The sequence below is a fragment of the Pteropus alecto genome, unplaced genomic scaffold (genome assembly GCF_000325575.1).
Source record: "Pteropus alecto unplaced genomic scaffold, ASM32557v1 scaffold92, whole genome shotgun sequence".
Classification (NCBI taxonomy): Eukaryota; Metazoa; Chordata; class Mammalia; order Chiroptera; family Pteropodidae; genus Pteropus; species Pteropus alecto.
This window is the reverse complement of record NW_006432447.1, coordinates 3,826,736-3,845,841: the sequence shown is the minus strand read 5'-3', so window position 1 is coordinate 3,845,841 and position 19,106 is coordinate 3,826,736. Positions and strand designations below refer to the sequence as shown.

Genomic DNA, 19,106 nt, shown 5'->3' with positions numbered 1-19,106 from the left:
CAATGGAGAGCTGGACCCGGAGAGTCTAATTATAGACTCATCCTCTGTGTTCCTGAGTTAGTCATTCATCAGGTGTCAAGAGAATAGTGTGGGAAGTAAGAGTGGTAGGATTTACGAGCTGTGATTGAATTCGTGAGCAAAAAAAAGGTGATAGATTTGACAAAGTGGTTTTAAGACAGATATTTTAGGTAACTTCTCTTAAAATTCAATAATAAACAACCATGTTTTTTGATGAACAAAAATTTAACACAGCAAAAGTATAATCTCATAGGCATCACTGAAATTAGATTGAATGAGATTAGTAATTGGAACACAAAAATAAAGAAGACACATTGTTTAAAAGCATAAGAATGAGTTTTATCTATAAAGACAGTTTACCTGGATAGATTTCCACTAACTTGAAAAGTGAAGCAAAATGAGGCAAGATTGGGGTGCAGGCAAAAGAAAAGATGAACAAAAAGAATGTGTCTTGGCAGAACAGAGATGATACTCTTACAGATTTTGGTGATGGCCCAAAAGAGGCAACTATGGGAGGCTTAAACTGTCTGGTTTTTAACTGGAAGTTCAGTTCTTCTCAATAGCATCTGTTATATTTTATTTTCTTTTTTATTGAGGTATATCGACATACAATAAGCTGCACACATAAAGTATAGAATGTGATAAGGTGACATATGTATATATCTGTGAAATGATCACTGCACTCAGAATTGTGAACATATCTATCACTGCCCTTCGATCGGGAACAAAACATGTCCGTTCTTACCACCCTTAATCAGCATCATTCAGGAATTCTTACCAAGGACACTAAGTCAAGAAAAAGAAATAAAAGGCATACTGACTGGAAATAAAGAAAATTACTCCCAGATGAAATGAATGTCTGTAGAAAATGCCATGGGCTCATCAAAAAAGCTAGAACTAATCAATGAGTTAAGCAGCATTACGAGATAGAAAGATCAATTGTATTTTTATATATTAGCAGTGAACAAGTGGAAATTGAAATTTATAAAACAGTACCATTTATAATAGCTCAGAAAAAAATAAATACTTATATAGAAATCTCACAAAATAGGATCTATATTCTAGAAACTACAAAACACTAATACTGAAAGAAACCCAAAAGCTAAATAAATGGAGAAATATACCATGTTAAAATGTCAGTTCTACCCAAGTTTATAGATTCAGTATAATTCCATTCAAAATCCTGGCATGATTTTTGGTAAATATAAATATATTTGTAAATATCTGGAACCGCCTTTTATAGATTTCAAAATCTGTTGGAAAGGTGAAGAAACTAGAATAGCCAAAACAATTTTGAAAAAAGAAAAGAATGTTGGAGGATTCACAGTACCTGATTTTAACACTTACTATAAAAGCATAGCAGTCATTACAATGTGCTGTCAGCAAAAGGATAGCACATATAAATCAATAGAACAGAATAAAGAGTCCAGAAGTAGACCCACACAAATATGGCCAGTTAACTGTTGACAGAGGTGAAAAAGCAATTTAATGGAGAAAGGGTGGTTTGTTCAACAAATGGGTCTGTAACAATTGCAAAAAAAATAATAGTAATGATAACTTTGAACTCTGTCTTGCACCTTAGACAAAAATTAACTCAAAATGAATCATAGGCCTAATGTACAAGGTAAAACTATAAACTTTTAAAAAGGAATGCAGGAGAAAATCTTTGCGATCTTAGATTAGGCAAAGAGTTCTTAGACATGACATTAAAAACATCATTCAATAAAAGTCAGTTGCACTTTATTAAAATTTAAAACTTATGCTCTGCGAAAGGTACTGTTAAGAGAATGAAATGACAAGCCATCTACTGGAAGGAAATATTTGCATATCAGATACCTGACAATGACTTGTGTCCAGAATATATAAAGAACTCTCAAAACTCAACAATAAGAAAACAACCAAATAAAAAACTGAGCAAAAGATATGAACAAACACTCCTAAAAAAAAATATCACACAACTTAAGTGCTAGCAAGGATGCAGAGCATCTGGTGGGAATGCAAATGATACACTTTGGAAAATAGGCACTTTCTTATAAGGTTAAACATGTTCTTACTATACAACTCAGCAATCCCATCCCTAGGCATGTATCCATCAAAATGAAAACTAAGTTCATACAAAAACCTGTCTGGGAATGTTTGTAGCAACTTTACTTGTAATTAACAAAAACTAGAAACAAACCAAACGTCCCTCAATTGGGGAGTGAATAAACAAACCATGGTATATCCATATAACATAGAATCCCAGTCAGCAATAAAAGGGGACAAACTGTTGATACACCTAACAACATGGAGGAATTGCAGATGCATTATGCTACATGACAGAACCAGATTAAAAAGGCAACATACTATATAATTGCATTTATATTACAGTCTGGAAGAGTCAAAACAGTAGAACAGATCAAAGGTTTCCAGGGTTTGAAGATGGGGGAAGGATTTGACTATATAAAGCAATAAATAGCTCAAGAAAATCCCATCGCTTGACTTTACTCTCTGCTGTTTGGTTTTGTCTTCATAAAGCCCGGTAGAGCCTAGTTGGCGAGGGGCACTTGGACCTCTTAAAAGCAGCTGACTATCAGCTCCTTGTCAAACTAATTATTCCTGTTAATTCCATTTGTCATGCTCACATTTGTCCCCTCGTAGAATCTTTCCCACAAAAGCTAACAAAAGAGTGCATATCCATTATTATTAATTTTCTTAAGCATAGTGATTAGGTATGATAGCATGCAAGACAATGTCATTATTCTTAGTATATTCTAAAATACTTGATAATTTGCAACTTTATTTGAAATTGTTCAGGAAAATAGAAGTAAAGAAAAAATAAATTCTTCCACATACATACGCATACACGTGTGTGTACACCCATACTCTTTAGAACAAATTGGTACATTTATGGATGTCGAATCTAGGTGATAGTATATGAATAGGTGTTCATTGTACTATTTATTCTTTTAACTTTTTTCAGAATTTAAGAACTTTTAATCATAAAAGTTAGGTAAGAAAATAGTCCAAACTTGTTTATCCCCTTGTGATTCCCTCAGTCCTGAGAAACTCAAAAGTGTTGTGCCTGCCAAGACTTCTGACAGGCTCACCATGTTCCACATCACTTTGAAATCTAACATCTTCCTCAGATCATCTCTCTCCCACTTCTGGGGTAAATCAAGGTCTTCTCATCATGATTTAAGTGCCCAGGAATAGTTATTCCCCCAGTGCTTGCTTAGGCCTTGGATTATAAATTGCATTTTCCATGTTTCTTGTATCCCAGAGGCAGCCTTTTTTGGTTCAAACTTCAGGACTCACTCCCTAATAATCTAGTTACTGTGGGGTGTTAATCTAGGAAAAACAAGACCACATATTACGGTTTGGGCTGTAGTAAGAAATAGTCTCCTCAATTAGCTATAACCTACAAGGTTAATTCGTTTAAGTCTAGCAAAGGGAAAAATTAAAGTTGTAGAAAATTATTTGAATTTAGATCCCATCCCCACCTCTCATCACTTTCTTTGAGTTCCTGGCTAACCGTGCTCCTGGACTCGGTGTCACTCTCTCCAAGAAGCCTTCCCAGACTCGCAGTATCAAGCAAGTGCACTTACTTCGTACTTTCTTGGGTCTCTGTTTTTACCTCAGTCACACCACAGTGAAATGTAGTTGTGTGATGGCTTCATAGTTGGGGCATTTGTCCTATTCCTGCCTCATTCTGATGCCCTGTGGAGTGCATGCCCGTTACAGGTGCTCAGTAAAGTTCGTTGAATTGCTAAAGCTGGCACTGGCTTGGTGTCCCTACCACAGTGCTTTCACCTTTGCTTTCATCCTTGCCTTCTGCTGGTAATGGCTATGGGAATGTAAGAGTTAACAAGGACAGTCTCTTCCTTTGAGTTTCTTCCTCTGGTACCGATGTGGTGATTGTCCTCAAGATGTGTGACCTGCCAGCTGGCACAGGCTCCCTCTAATCTCTACATTTAGCCTACCTGGACTAAGCTCCTTCACACATTTTGCTTCCCTTTCTGTTCCTCTAATAGGGTTCAAAAAGTCAAGAGTTCCTGATTGCACATGGCTAGTGGCCAGGGTTCAGGTCTTCACCCAGAAGGCCATACATTTGGAGGGCAAGGGAGTGAAGTTGCAACACCCATGAAGCTTCCACCGAAGAGACTAACTAGACTAACTCTTTGGAGAAACCTTGTGGGTTAGTGTGACAAAAGCTCCTCTTAGAAATGGAGTTTTCAAGAAAATAATAATAACTTATGTTTTTCCTTTGGTTTATGTGATAGCATGAACTCTTAAAGACATGTGCCCACCTTTGCCCAGGGATGGCTTAAGCCCAGAAGAAACCACTGAAATGTGTGGGTTCTTTTGGGTAGACTTTCCTTAGATGTGGTTACTCTTGTGGCAGTGATGCCACAAGGTGAGAAATCAACGCATTCAAACTGGAACCTGTAGGAATCCATGCACCTCAGGTGGGAAATTGCCCGAGTTTTTGAGAGAGCTCGAGTCTGAGGACTTTAGAGGTTTCCTGATTGCTGGCCCTTTGTTCTTTTCCAGACACTGTGCATCCTAGCCAACATAGCAGATGGGACAACGGCAAAGGAACTCATTATGACCAATGACGACATCCTGCAGAAAATCAAGTATTACATGGTAGGCCTTTGTCCCCTTTCTCTACTCTACAGTAGCTGCACATTAGACGGCAGTGACTGTAGCATTGTTAGCCCCCCCAAAATTATATAATTATAAAAAGAACAGACTACTCTGAAACAGATTCAAGGAGCTCTTTGCCATCCTGAAGAAAAAAACAGCAGTAAGTCTTTTGAAGCTTGTACCACTGGTAGTATTACCACCTGCCACCCGTCCTTCCTCGCCCTGTCTTCTCCTGATTATTTAGGCCTTTGGCTGTCTCTCAGCGTCCACCATCCCTTGTCTTCCCTCCCACGGCTTCAGTTCTATGCAGATGAACCCTCTACCTCTGGCATCTGTTCTTTGATCTGTTTGCTTTCAAACACAGTCTGCCACCTACTGTCACGATGACACTCTGGACCACCAGAAACTGCCTGTTGCCAAAATCTGGATATCAAACATCCCTCCTCTTTTTACTCTGCCAATATCCTCTAGCAAAATCCTAACCATAGGTAAATGTGTCTTCTCTTTGCTTCCATGACAGAGCTAACGGCTATAGAGAATGGCACCGAACCAGGCTAACTGGTTTCATGTTAAACTCATATTTACGTAACCCAGATTGGCATGCAGCACTGCCTAGTACATTTATGGGATTCTCCAGCAAGCCGATGACCCCCCGCCCCACACACACACACACACCGTTCTCCACAATAAAAGGTTCTTACCATCTCCTCATTCTTTAAACCTCACCTCATTTTTTGTTTCATTAAGAGACTAGAAGCCAAAATTCTTAAGTGGCTCCCTGTTATACCTTAAATTAAATTCATACCCCCCTAATGATGGCCTGTGAACGACTACATGAATTGAATCATCTCTTTCCCCAACTCATTTTCCTCTTCCCTTTGTTCACTACACTGACCTTCCAGTTCCTTGAAAAGGCCATATGCTTTTCCACCTGGAGACCTTCACCATGCTGGCTCCTCTGCCTCTCCACTCCTTCATGGCATGCCTTCTCACTGCTCAGATTGCAGCTCAACTGACACTTCCTCTTAGGCTCTTAAATGTGTGGGTTATTCTTCGCTATTGCAGTCTGTTCCCTTCGGTCCACTTAGCTCAATCAGAGTGATAGATATTTGTTTATTTGTGTGCCTACCGAGTGTAAGCTTGGTAGGGCAAGGACTATTTCAAGTTTGTGCACAATTGTATATCCATCATCTTGTACAGTGTCTGGCCCTTAGTATATGCTTAGTAAATATTTGTTAAATGAAGACCTTACTGCTTCAGCCAGGAACCCCCTTAATATTTCCAATACCAGGTCCAAATAGTATCTCATCTTTTAAAAGTTTCTGTTGATATCTCATACCCAACGAGGCATGCCTATTTTTCTGTTGCTGTTCAAAGCTGAACTTCTTAAAAGCATCTTCTGCACAAGCTATTTTCTTCCCCACCTCTAAATTCACTTTAACCCCCTTCATCTGGTTTCTACCTCCATCACTCTCATGAAACTGTTCTGGTTAAGGTCACCAATGACCTTCATAATGTCAGACTCAAAGGATAGTTTTCTCTCCTCATCTTACCTCAGTTACAGCTCACCGTTTCCTCCTCCTGCAAACATTGCTCTTGGTGTCTGTGACCCCAAGGACCCCCTCTTGTTCCCACCCACACGCGCTCTTGAGATCTGTGCTTCACAGGCTTTGTTGTGCAGTGCCATTTCCCAGGGAACTTGACCCTTTCCTCCTGAGATTCTAATTTACAAGGTCTGGGGTGTAGCCTGGGCCTCAGGGTTCTTAAAAGTTCCTCAGGTGGTTCTTGTATACAGCCATGGTTGAGAACCACTAGTTTAGGAGAATTTCATACATTCTCATTGTTTTTACGATCATCTCTGTACTGATAACTTACGAACGTATACCTCCAGCCTCCACCTCTCTTCTGAATTCCAGACTTAGGTATCCTCCTGCCTACTCAGCATCTCCATCTGACTGTCTGAAGCCTTTTAAAGTTGATGTTTAGGGAGTGGCTCCATAGTGTAGTGGTTAGCACGTCTGTTTTACATGCAGAAAGTCCTGGGTTTGCGCCCCAGGTGGAGCTACGGATCATGCCTCGGGTGCGCCAGGCCCTGGGTGTGCCAGGCCCCCGGTGCACACCGTGAGCGCATGGGAGAAGACAACCCACCTTCAGAGATCCAGTTCTTAAAAAAAAAGGGAAACAGCAACATCCATAGGTCAGGGGTGGAAGTGTGGGGGGCGATTTAAGAGGGAAAAAATAAATAAAAGTGAATTCTTAAATAACTCTCCTAAGACTAAATTTCTCCTTTCCATCTCAATATAGTACCTCTGCCATCTACCCTGTTGCTCAAACCTGGGAGTCAATCTTGATTTCTCTTTCACTTCATTAATCCAATATATCAGCAGGTCCTATCAGCCCTTCCTTCAAATCCTATCTGGAATCCGTTTACTTCCTTCTATCACCACTCCCCTCACCCTAGTCCAAGCCACAGCATCTCATGCCTTGTCGCCTATGAGAGCCTCCTGGACTCCTCTGCACTCACTCCAATTCCTTCAGATCTTGTCCTTTCAACTCAGAAGGAAATCCAGGTCCTTACTCTGGCCTGTAAGGGCCCACAGTTTAGCCATGTCTACTCTTCTGAACCAGGGTTACTCCACTTTCTTTCTCAGTGTGCCCAAGCCATACAGCTCCCTCCTACCTCAGGCCTTTTTAAGAACTTTTCCTTCCTCTTGGAACCCCTAGGCTCTACCTCTTTGCCCAACTGGTACCTTGTTCTTTAAGTCTCTGCTTAAACGTTGCCTCCTTCGAAGAGATCTTTTCTGTGCACTCTACTTAAATTAGGTTCTCACCCCTCCATTTTCTTGTTTTCTCTATCACAGCAGTTTGTTTCCTCAAAAAATATTTACTGAATTACGAAGTACAAATTGGCAGTCACAAAATAGTCATGGGGATGTTACGTACAGCGCAGGGAACATAGTAATACTGTAATAACTGTGTATGGTGCCAGATGGGTACCAGATTTATCAGGAAATTACTTTGTAAGTTACAAAATAAAAATGTCAAATCACTGTGTTGTATACCTGAAACTAACACAATGTTGTATGCCAACTATAATTGAAAAAAGTAATAATAAACATGTATCGAATGAATGATGAATGAACTTATATATAGTAAATGCTTATTATTGTACTGTGTACAAGTTCATTTATTCAACAAATATTCATTGATGGTCTGAGGATAGAAGCAATGATAAGTTTTGTTTTGTCTTAATGGAGCTCACACTGGATATCTCCTTAAAAGTCTTAGCAGGTTGAAAGAAAAAAGAATCGCCAACATAGAATTCTAATGGAGAAAGCCAAATCCATTTCTTTGTCTCTACTTAGTTGACATATAGTCTTATGTGGCAAGATCAGTCTGTCCTAGCCTTTAAGAAACCATTGAACATATACCACTGGTATTTCCTCGGACATGCATAAATTATTTAAATGTATGGGGGACTTTTTTTTTAACCAATAGGAAAACCATCTATAAAGATTGTTTTACCATTGAGTCCTCTTTCATTTAGGAGAAAGCAGTCTGTAAGGATAAATGATCCAACTTAAACAAAAATGGTTGTACTTTCAGTAGATAAAGAAAAATTATAACTGTGTTTCAGATGAATAGGAAGCTCCTTAACAATAGTAGAGACATTCAAAATAAATCAAGTAGAGACTCAAGTTTTTGAAACTCTTCTTATAGAAATAAGAGTAATTTGAACCAGATAATCAATAAGTGAAGAGGTAAACATCAAATGCACATCTATCTAATTCATTGGCCACTGGTAACCTAAAAGTTTCATAATAGAGATAAGGCATAGCTTAAGTCAAAAGCATAGTATTGTCTTATGCCATTGTTTCTGTGGGCATGGATTGAATAAATTAAAAACTGCATCTATGGTCCTAGAGGTATTTTGTGTGGCCAGCCAGAGAGCATCTAAAATTTGAATGTGAACAGCTTCACAAGGCTTCGCTCCCCACTTTGCCGATTCTCCACCATTCCTTATTGTCTTTAGTCCAACCCATTCACCCATTAGTGCTAACTTTGTGACCCCTCAACACATTTGATTTTGAAGCCCCCGCTTCAAACTCTTAAGCTGTTGGGATTGTCTATAGTATGTCACAAAAAATGATCTAAAATGAGATTGCCTCCATTTTTATTTTCCTTTTTTGCATCAAATAGGGTCATTCACATGTCAAACTTCAGCTTGCCGCTATGTTTTGTATATCAAACCTCATATGGAATGAAGAGGAAGGTAAGAGATTATGAGATTTGTTCTGAAGAAAATTATGGGAAGAAAGTCTCGCTCAGGGAAGACAGCAGGTACCCAAGATCCTGGTTAAAGGCACCAAACACTAGGCCCCAAGCACCCAACAGAGTCACCTTGACAAATCATTGGACTAGTCTGAGTCAGCTGGACAGTTAACACTGAGCCCCCACCTTGGAGTCAACAATGTAGTAGTAAGTGACAGCCCCTGTAGAGGGTGTATTAGTAAGAAATGAAAAATACAGCGTGATTGGTGAAGCTGTCAGTCAGGAGGCATCTACTGATCAGAGGTTCTCCACTTTGGCTGTATGTTAGGCTCTCCTGGGGATTTTTGCACCAGACCAATTAAATCAGAATTTAGGTGTGGGCTATAAACATAAGTGTTTTTTAAAACTCCCCAGATAAGTCCAGTGTACAGCTAAGGTCTCGGTGCTGGGTTGGCTGCATAAAAATGAATTGGAGAACTTTTTAAAATGCAGATTTCTGGCTCTACCCCTAGAGATCCTGGTTCACTGGGTCTAGACAAGGTCTTGAGTGACTAGCTCTTCAGTGGGGAGGAAGGACTCCACTCAGCAGCTGTGTTCATAACAGAATAGCAGGAGAAGAAACTGGATTGAACATACAGGCCCTAGAGTCCCAAGTACTGTCTGGGTGCCAGGGAAATAAGGCTGCTGTCAGGGAGTCCTAGCTGGAACATAGACCGGAGCGGTATGAAGTTGGACCTGCCTCATGTTAGTGGAGGCCAGTGGAGGGTGGAAGGGAACAGAAGGTCGGAAACAACACCTGTTTGGGCTAGGAAGAGCCTGGCTTGGTGTGTCCAGAAAGAAGTGATGAAGCGAGTTCCAGTGGTAGAGTACTTTGTGCCCGGCTGAAGAATCTGACCTGGACCCTATAGTCAGTCCATGGAGAAATTAATTCAGGAGCAGAACTTGGGATGGACCGCAGGAAGGAGAGTCAAGAGGCAGAGAGACCAATTAGAACACTGTTGAAGAATCCAAACATGAGGGGATCCAACTACACTGGGGGAGAGTGGAGGCCAAGGGGGCTGGAAGGGCTGAGGAGTGAGGGGCACTGGCAAGGCACTAGATCGTCAGTTGTACACAAAGGAGAGCGGCTGCCTGGGTCCTGTGCCCAGTAACCTGTTAGCTTTACTCTCTTAGGTTCACAAGAACGTCAGGATAAATTACGAGACATGGGCATCGTAGATATTCTACACAAACTGAGTCAGTCACCAGATTCAAACCTTTGTGACAAGTGAGTATCAAAATAAAAGGGCCTTGCTTTGGGGTGCATTGGATTCTTTTATGAAAGAGTTCGAATTGCTTAGTAATTCACACGGCCAAGCTTAAAATCTTTTAGATTCTTGGATTCCCTTTTTAATTTTCTGTGAGCCAACTGTGTGACATTTGAGTAAGAGATCAACTAATTGTTATTTATAATAATTATATATGTAATTATTAATTATTGCCAGTTAATTAACAAATTAATAAAGGCTCTCATCTTACTCTGAATTAACATGAGCTTGGGCCATCTTAGGGGGTATCTGGAGAGGATGCAGAGGCTACTCCCTTACATTCCCTTAGTCATTAGAATAGAAATGCATATGGCCTTTTGGAAAGCAGAAAGGAAGGCCAATAATAAAAACATTCATTAGCTCAAAACCTGCCTCGTGCCATTCTAGCCTGGCTGCTGGGGATACAGCAGTGACTACTGAGGAGTCCTTGTCCTCAGCTCACCATTTACTGGGAGAGGTAAGAGTCATAACCAGAGACTCCTTTAACCTCAAAATAGCTAAAAGTGTTCTTCTTAGCTGTGTACACTCCCTTATAATGTAGCCTTCACTTTCCAGCTCACTTCTGTCCATAACAACAGCAAAGAACATCAACTCTTTAATTGACTCTTAAGCATAGCTCAGAAGCCCTTTATGATTTGGCTCTGCCTTTCTCATCCTCCATGTTCCCCCTCCAACCCATGCCCACCCATACCTGCCATCTGCAGTATCACACCGTCATGCATTTATACATTCTGTTCCATCTGATTTGCCATCCCAGTCCCCTCTCCTCTGAATTCCCATTCATTCAACAGATATTTGTTTGTTGTTTAATACTAATCTCTATCAGGTACTGTTTTAGGCATTGGTGATATAATGGTAAATAAAATTGATAAAGTCCTTGCCCTCGTGGAACTTACCTTCTAGTATAGAAGACAGACAATAAGCAAATGAATATGTAACATGATAGCAGGTTAATGAGGTGTACGATGAAGAAAAATAAAGCATGTTAAGGAAATAGAGAGTAAGAAAGTTTATTTTCATATAGATTAATTAATAAAGGCCTCTCCGAGGATGTGACATTTGATCAAAGACTTGGATGAAACGAGAGAGTCTGCCAGGCAGATGTTTAGAGGAAGAGTATTCCAGGCAGAGGGGACAGTGAATTCAGGGCCCTGGGGCAGTATTGAGCTTGGCAGTAATGTTCAGGGAACAGCAGGAGGACCAGTGTGGCTGGAGAAAAGTAAACGAGGGGGAGAGTTGTAGAAGTGGACTCAGGGAAGTGATGGGGAGCAAGTGAAGAGCCTTTACGCCATGGTAAAGACCTTGGGTTTTAATCAGCATTTAATAGGAAGTCGTTGGAGAGTTTTTAGCAAGAGAGACACTATCTGATTTGAACTTTTAGAAAATCACTCAGGTGGCTGTGTACAGAATCATCTGTAGCAGGGCAAGAATGGGAGCAGCGAGACCGTTAAAGGCTGTCGTCATGTAGGTAAGATATGAGGGTAGGAGTGGCAGGACGGTTGTGAAGTGGTCGGATTCAGGATTTAATCTAAAGATCGAGCCAAGAGGATTTGCTCAGTGCTTTGATGTAGGGTGTTAAAGAAAAGGAAGGAAAATGCCTAGAATTATAGCCTGAGCAACTGGTTAGGGAGTTGCCATTTACCAAGACAGAAGAATACAGGAGAAGTGGGCAGGGCTAGGGAGAATCAAGAGTTCTTATTTGTTGTGCCAACTTTGGGATGCCTATTAGATATCCAAGGGACTGATACCCAGGAGAGTGGGACTGAGTATATAAATTTGGATGGTATATAAAGCTACGGAACTTGATGAAGTCACCTAGGGAGAATAAGATAGAGGAGAGAAAAGAGGAGGGCTCAGGACCGCACTCTGCGGCCTCCCAACATGTAGGGGAAGATGAGAAAGATCTAGCAAAGAAGCAGATGGAACAACCAGTGAGACAGGCAGAGACCCAGGCACAATGGTGTCCCAAAAGCAAGGAAGGAGAGAATGCTCGGACAATGGCCATTTATCCTCCAAAACTCAAAAAGTCTCACCCCACACATTCTCCACCCTGCCCCCCAGGCTGTGCCAGGGACCCCTGTGCTTCCATAGCACCCAGAGAACATACCACTGTGTATGGCTGTCAGCTCGCTTATCTGCTCCACTGAAGAGAAGAGGTACTTGGTAACTGCTCCTTGAGTGAAAGTCTTTGCCAGACACTAGAGCACAGAGATCTGGGCCTGTGCATTCCTGAAGCTTGACATCAATTTAAAGAAGCAAATCCCTGAGTAACTGCAGCCCAAGGCTGCTGCTCAAATGCATGTCACGTCAAAAGCAAGTCAAGGCCAGCCACATGCTAAAGACTGGGTACAAGCTGTACCTTGAGAACTGGAACCTCTACCTCAGCAATAGCTGCTGACTTAAATGATGGGCTCTGTCAGCTTGTCTCTTCTGGCTGAGAGCCATATCGTTCCATGAGTTATTCTCCCATGTTTATTCAGAAATGAAAACAGTTCTGGTGCAAATCATCTGTGGGATGACCTGGAACACTACGAGAGGCCTCATCAGCATGAAGTGGGATAGGTTTGAGCCCTGGCCTACGTCGCTTAGACAAATCTGGTGCTGTTTTCCCAAATTCGTGTGGAACATAAGTTTTCAACAGTTCTTAAGCTTAAACCCTATTAAAGGAATCAAGGTCTGAGCTACCCTAATCCTCTAGGGAAGGATGATCTTGCCTCCAAAATTATCCATCTGAAAGACTCCTTAGGTCAGAAAGAATAGGGCGTGGTCTTGGAGGTCTAATACGAGCAAACATAGCCAACCCCTGAGACAGATCCAGAAGGAGTCTGAAATGGCAGTTTTATAGATCCCCTTGTGGATATTCCCACCATGGCACAGTAAAGTCTGTTACCTAAAGAAGACATCTCTCAGTTTCCTTCCGTTTTTAAGACTTTGTACACCTATGACTTTCATACACTTACAGATGAGGAGCTATTGCTGACTAGCCCTTTCCACCCCACGTTCAGATGGCCTCAGGTTTGTGCAGTGAGGTGGATGGTCATTAAGGGGTAGCATCATTAATAAATTTGTTTCTGTAGGAAAATGACCTTGTAGAATCCAGCTCACTCATAACTTGGAGACTGAATAGAGCTTTTTGTTCTGAGCGATTGGACTATTTGCAACTATCATCTTTTATAGAGTCTTAGACACTTGCAAGACTATTCTTTAGTGTACCACTTTTCAAACTGTAGATCATATCTATTGCTTTATGGAAACTGCATTTTGAATCCAGCTATTTATTGCATGCCAGATCTACTGGCATACTTTATCAGCTAATACTAACTGAAAATTTTAGGCTTTTATTCCATAACATAGAAGGGAAAACCATTGCTGAAACCTGACTTCTAACCCCCACAATTTCAGCACCTTTAGAAACTTTACTAAGCTCATATCAGAAATAGTAAAGGAGGCCTCCTCAGTCCCAGCTCAAAGGAAGACACTTTTACAAGGATCAGGAGAGGTCAGGTCACTGCCCATGTTACATCTTTTCTGCTCCAACTAGCTACTTTCTTTCCCAGTCACCATAACAAACCTACATCCCACATTGATCAGTATCAGGCACAGTGAGAAGAATGAGATGAGACTGCAACTTTCTTCCTCAGTTTTGAGACATTGGAACCATGATACAGCCTCATCTCATGAGCTTTCAGCCCTTTTCATAGACCGTCCTCTCAGCACCTAAACACCTTCCTGGGTCAGTTTTCCTGCTAGTTTCCCAGAACCCTAAATGTCCTCCCAGTGTCCTAGAGCACTATATAAAACTTGCATGGCAATAGGAGAACATAAAGTATTCCAAATCCATGATAAATAGATGCCAGTGATAAAGGAAAACTACAGAAGGTCACTGGACTGCAGCAGGTGTAAGGGCAAGAGCAGTCCTTCCCCAGAAAACCTTAGGACGAGGAATGTATCCGGCAGGAGTTGGAAGTACCGGCTGACTGCAGATTTCTGCCGTTATGGTAGGTGCCCAGCTGGGCTCCCTCCGCCCAGTTCCCTTTGGGGATCTAACTTTTTAGACTTCCCGTACTACCATCTTTCAGCCACAGGCTTTTCCCCTTCATTATACTTTTGAGATGACGGCTAACAGGAACTTTGTGATTTCAGGGCCAAGACGGCACTGCAGCAGTACCTGGCGTGATGGGAGCACCCTGGGCACCTGCGAGCGTCCCACATCCTTGTTAAAGGAAGTACAGGAACTAGCCTCATTCGATTCCTTCTATTTGCACAAGTCACCTTGGACTGCAGGGAGCTGTTTTGCAAAAGCAATTTGGTAGGCTTAGATCTCAAATTCATCTTGAGAACATATTTTTGAGGTAGTAATTTCCTCAGAGGACTATTGTGTTTTCTCTTGTCTTGTTTTGTTTTTTTTTTTTTTCCTGAGCTACCTGGACTCTTTATTAGAACAATCAATCATTTTCCTTTGGACCTACAATTTTTTGCCTATGCTGCAGCCACTTTGTGAGTGAGAATGTGTCTGTGCACACACAGGTGTGTGTGTACGCGTGTGCGTGTGTGCACGTGGATCAGGATGAATGATGTATGTGGGGGGAATACCTCAAATTTTTCTTTTCTTATTTTGTGTGAAAATCTCTTTTCTACAGATTTTCCAGGGTTTAAGCATTGCTTGCTGTATAAAAAACTTTACTGAATTATATACAGTTTGAATGAAATGTTATTTTAAAAACAAAACAATTGTTAAGTGTTCCATAAAGGTTATGTTGAATTTTGGTCAGATGAATATTTGTAAGTAAAAAATATATGCATTTCTGAACCTCAACTTACATAGATTTTCTTTATATATAAAAAAAAAGAAAAACAAAAAAAGAAAAAGATTGGCTATAGTTGGCCTGAATAACAGGCACGATATATGGTGCTGTGCAAAATAGTAAGCTAGCATCTTACTGCCGTCAATATCAGCCTAATTCAATAAGCTCTCAGGCTTCCAAGTCAGATGGACAGGGTGGAGTAGAGTGAGGGGACACATTTACCATAGGTTTTTTTGAAGCATCAAAGGGAAATAGAACTACTGATAGTGAAAGCCCAGCCGTGACTCTGGTGGGCTACCCTTGGCAGGAACTGGGCACCAAGTGCCCTAAGCCCCGTCATTGATATAGCAGTATCCGGCAGGATTTAGAACCAGTCATAGAACCTTATGCTCAAAATAAAGTAGGTCATCACTTCCTGGAAACAAAGTCCAATCACCTTGTGCTTCCGGAAACAGCATATATCACTGTGAAACTAAAGAAAGTTTTAGAGAACCATCTGTAGAAAGCAGCAAAGAACAGGATAGTTTAGAAAGCTGTTTTTCTCTTAGCTAACTCAGCAATTCCACACTAGTCATTCAGGACTGTTAGTGAGTGTCCTTTTGTAAAGTAAAATAGAAATTTTAGTAAAAGATGCGGCTAAGATCTTTTCCTGCTCGAAGCCAAAAGCACGGAAGTTTGAAAGAAGGAAAGAGACTCTCTCCAGGCCGACCGAAGATGACTTCTTTTCACAGCGGATATTGCTCAGCCCTTCTGTAAGCCCTTAGCTTGGCGCCTGCTCCAACATCTGGGTCAGCTTCAAGGTGAACTCAACAGAGGTTTCTCTTGACTGTTCGAAGGTAGAACGAGCCTTCCTTTTCCCTTTGTTAAAAGGTCAAAGGCCCTATGGCCAGGAAGCGGAGTCTGCGGCCCAGAAGCTTGCCACGAGTGTGTGCCACTGCAGGGTCCCAAGCACACCAGCCACTCCTGATGAGGTTGCTTGCGTTGAAGCCACCCCATCACCAACCTGTACCTTCCTTGGAAGATTCAAATATGTTTGATTGCAAATGAATGTTTTAAATGTATTTAATGCAATTTTTCTTGTTCTCAACATGACCACCCAAGATTCAAACACAGAGATTTCCAAGTGGTTATTTTTTTTAGAACATCACCGATTTAAAAATCTGTCACAACAATTATTTGGGTTTTGTGCAGCTATCCGTGTGCTAACGTGAGAGAGCCAGTTTAAAGAAAATCTAGTTTATTGGGAATAAAGCCTCATTTAGGCCCACTCCATTGACATTTCTAGTACTGAGAAAATATCCTTGTTTGGCATTTGTAACACAAGGCACTATAGAGTTGGTATTTAAAAGTACCAGGTAAATATAAAGAAACCAATAATGAATTGCTGAGACAATCTTGAACTCAGATAGCATTAGAAAGCTGAAGGCCCAATGAAGTAACACTTTCACACGTAAACTCTGTGGCTAAATCTTGCCTGTGGCTATAAACAAATGATCAAAGAAAAAGTGCTTTACTATATAATTAACTTTCTGATTTGAATGAAGGAAAATGTATTTATTAAAACGAAGCTGTTTGCTGCTTTACACAGGTGCAGTGTTCAGTCAGCAAGGAAGTGGGAGGAATGGGACGTGATCTTGTGTCTCCACCCAAGTTCTTAACTAAGCTTCTCGCTCTCTCTAATACTGCATTCTGTTTCTCCTTTTGTGCCCTGATTGTAACCCAAAATTTATGAACTAGAAAAGAATGTCCAATTTAATAAGTTGCATTTTTTTTCCTTAAGCACTTTATGCAGAACAGTACATGTTCTTCTGGTAGTGTTTGGATAATATGATTTTAACACATGCAAATAAAAGCCAAGAAAGATCATGGCAACTTCTATAAAGGAGTCTGTTTTCCAAATGTCTAGAACATTAGGAGACATTAGGAGATAATGTGTACTGGCTTCTACAACCTGTGATTCTTGGTGAATAAGAAACCAGGACGTGACTTTGTATTTTAGAGATGGCGGCTGGTGGTCAGTACAGGTTCCAGGGGCATCTGTAGCATTCTGGGCACCCCTCTCTTGGCCTCCTGAAGGCTAACAGACCCTTTACAGGTGGTCACTCCCAGCCACTGGGACCCCCCCATGTTGTTTCTACCTCCTCCGTCCTCTCCTCTTCCCTTTATGTATGCTGCACCTCCACTGCCATCACCTGCTGGCCTCGGGCCCAAAGTCTGGCAAATGACCAGCTGCACAGTGCACAACCGGCTGCTGTCGGTCTGCAGGGATCCGTGGGCGCGCTTCACGCAGTGTGCGCTGCCTTCTCCCCATCTCTAAAATGTAGAGAAGCTCCTCTTACCTCCTGGTCTCACTCGATACAGAGAGAAAGCCAAGGACATCTGCCCCAGAGCACGGGGAGAAGGGTGGTGAGGCAGCAGGCAGGGGAGGGAATGCCTCTGTCCCAGGGGAAACTTGGAAGTGAGGCCTGAGAAAGGGGGAGGAGATAGGGGGACTGCCCCCAGGTCCTGTTTGAGAGCCGACAGAGAGGACTTGCCACCTGGGATAGGGCTGGTGCTGCCCCAGTCCTACCCCAGGCACCGACTTTTCTTGATTGCTGAGCAAAGAGGCACATGGTAGTTCCTAGCATGAGGGAAAACTTGGTCTATGACCTGGCTTCAGAGAAGACTGAGGGAACCCCCATCCTCAAGTGCCACATCATGGCCTACTTGGGCCACATGCCTTTCCTCCCTCTATCTCTGCAGCCCCTGGCTCCTGGCCTTGTCCACTAAGCAGTCACCTGCCCAGTCTCGCTGAGGTGGAGGGCCAGAGCCAGTTTTTAGGAAGGAGCCAGCCCTCCACCCTGTCAGGCACTCACACCCAGGAGCTGAGAGGCCTTAATGCCCAAAACTGGCCATCTGCAGCCCCTGGTTTTCTTCTGTTGGAGGAACCCAGGTGCACAGTGTCTGCCAAGGAGGTCCATCCTCAAGAGTTGGCCAACATTGTAGCCACTCTCAGGAGCCTTCTCTTTCCCCTTCTGCCATGAACCTTCTAGATTCTGAGAAAAGAAATGCCCTACCATGTAATGGAAGGAAGGGCTGTGTCAACACCCCTCCCTCTCTAGTCCTGTCACCTAATGTGCCTCATGCTTGCTCTTTCCCAGCCCTGCCACTCCCGGCTACTTCCCGGAAAGGTTTAAAGATCATCACAGACACCAACACATCACCTCCCTCCCCAACAGGCTCAGTTCCCTCACCTACTCTTCCTCTCCCCTCTTTTAGAGGCCTTGGTTCCTCCATTTCTCATCTCTCTCCAGTGATGAGATGATCTTCCAAGGAAGATCCTTGGCTTCCCAGCTTCTGGGCAGATAAGGTAGCCGTCAACTGAGTACACCCCCAAATAGCTCATTCAGAGCCACACAATACCCGTGGTATGGAAGACAAGGCATAGGGCTCCAGTGCATGCTTTTTCTCCAAAGCATGACCAGCTCTGAGGTGGGCACAGAGCAATCGAGCCCACTCACCAAGGGAAGAGCACAACCCGAAGGCAGGCTGGGGTTCCGTGGATTGGGAACAGTGGATTCAGCTTCCTCGAGGCATCCTGTCAGGGAGAGTTCCATTGTTTCACAAGGGGGCCTATACAGATGCGGATGAGCACAACGGGCATTCGCGTTTCCATCCAGAGGTGACACAAAGTCACGGGGAACACAGCCACCCACTCAGTGTCACAGGCTCTGGTCTCCACCTTCAGGCAGCCTGACTCATCCTTCACTCTCCAGTGCCCGCACAGTGCCTTGTGCTACAGGCTGCGGAAGGAGTAATGCACCCATGAAGAGCAGTCTTCTGGGAGCTAACTGCCCATTTAAAGAACGTCAAGTCAGAGGAACAGAGTTCTCTGGAGAAACCAGCAAGTGAGAAAGAAATCACTGACATTTGCCTAGTGATGTAGAACGCTGCCTTTTGCTTAGTCAGAGAGGAAAGAGTATGCCTGGGCTTAGTGAATTTATAAATAAACTGGAGAGCAAACTGGTAAAAAAAGAATGGCTGTGCGTGTTAATATTCATGGGGTAATAACAGTTACTTTTTACTGAAAACCTGG

At 42.3% G+C, this 19,106-nt stretch overlaps 1 protein-coding gene across 3 annotated transcripts in view; it reads left to right on the top strand.

Annotated features, from left to right (window-relative positions):
• ARMC8 (armadillo repeat containing 8) overlaps positions 1–16,909 on the top strand; it is a 90,861-nt gene extending 73,952 nt beyond the window's left edge. For 2 of the 3 annotated variants that reach the window (XM_025043599.1, XM_006907202.3), the window contains 4 exons: positions 4,552–4,647; positions 8,848–8,920; positions 10,093–10,186; positions 14,370–16,909. In XM_025043599.1, the coding sequence (XP_024899367.1) occupies positions 4,552–4,647; positions 8,848–8,920; positions 10,093–10,186; positions 14,370–14,403 (297 nt within the window). In that variant the 3' untranslated portion in view covers positions 14,404–16,909. The remainder of the gene's footprint in view (positions 1–4,551; positions 4,648–8,847; positions 8,921–10,092; positions 10,187–14,369) is intronic. The other variant, XM_006907203.3, reaches the window with a different exon arrangement.
• Positions 16,910–19,106: the final 2,197 nt, after the last annotated feature.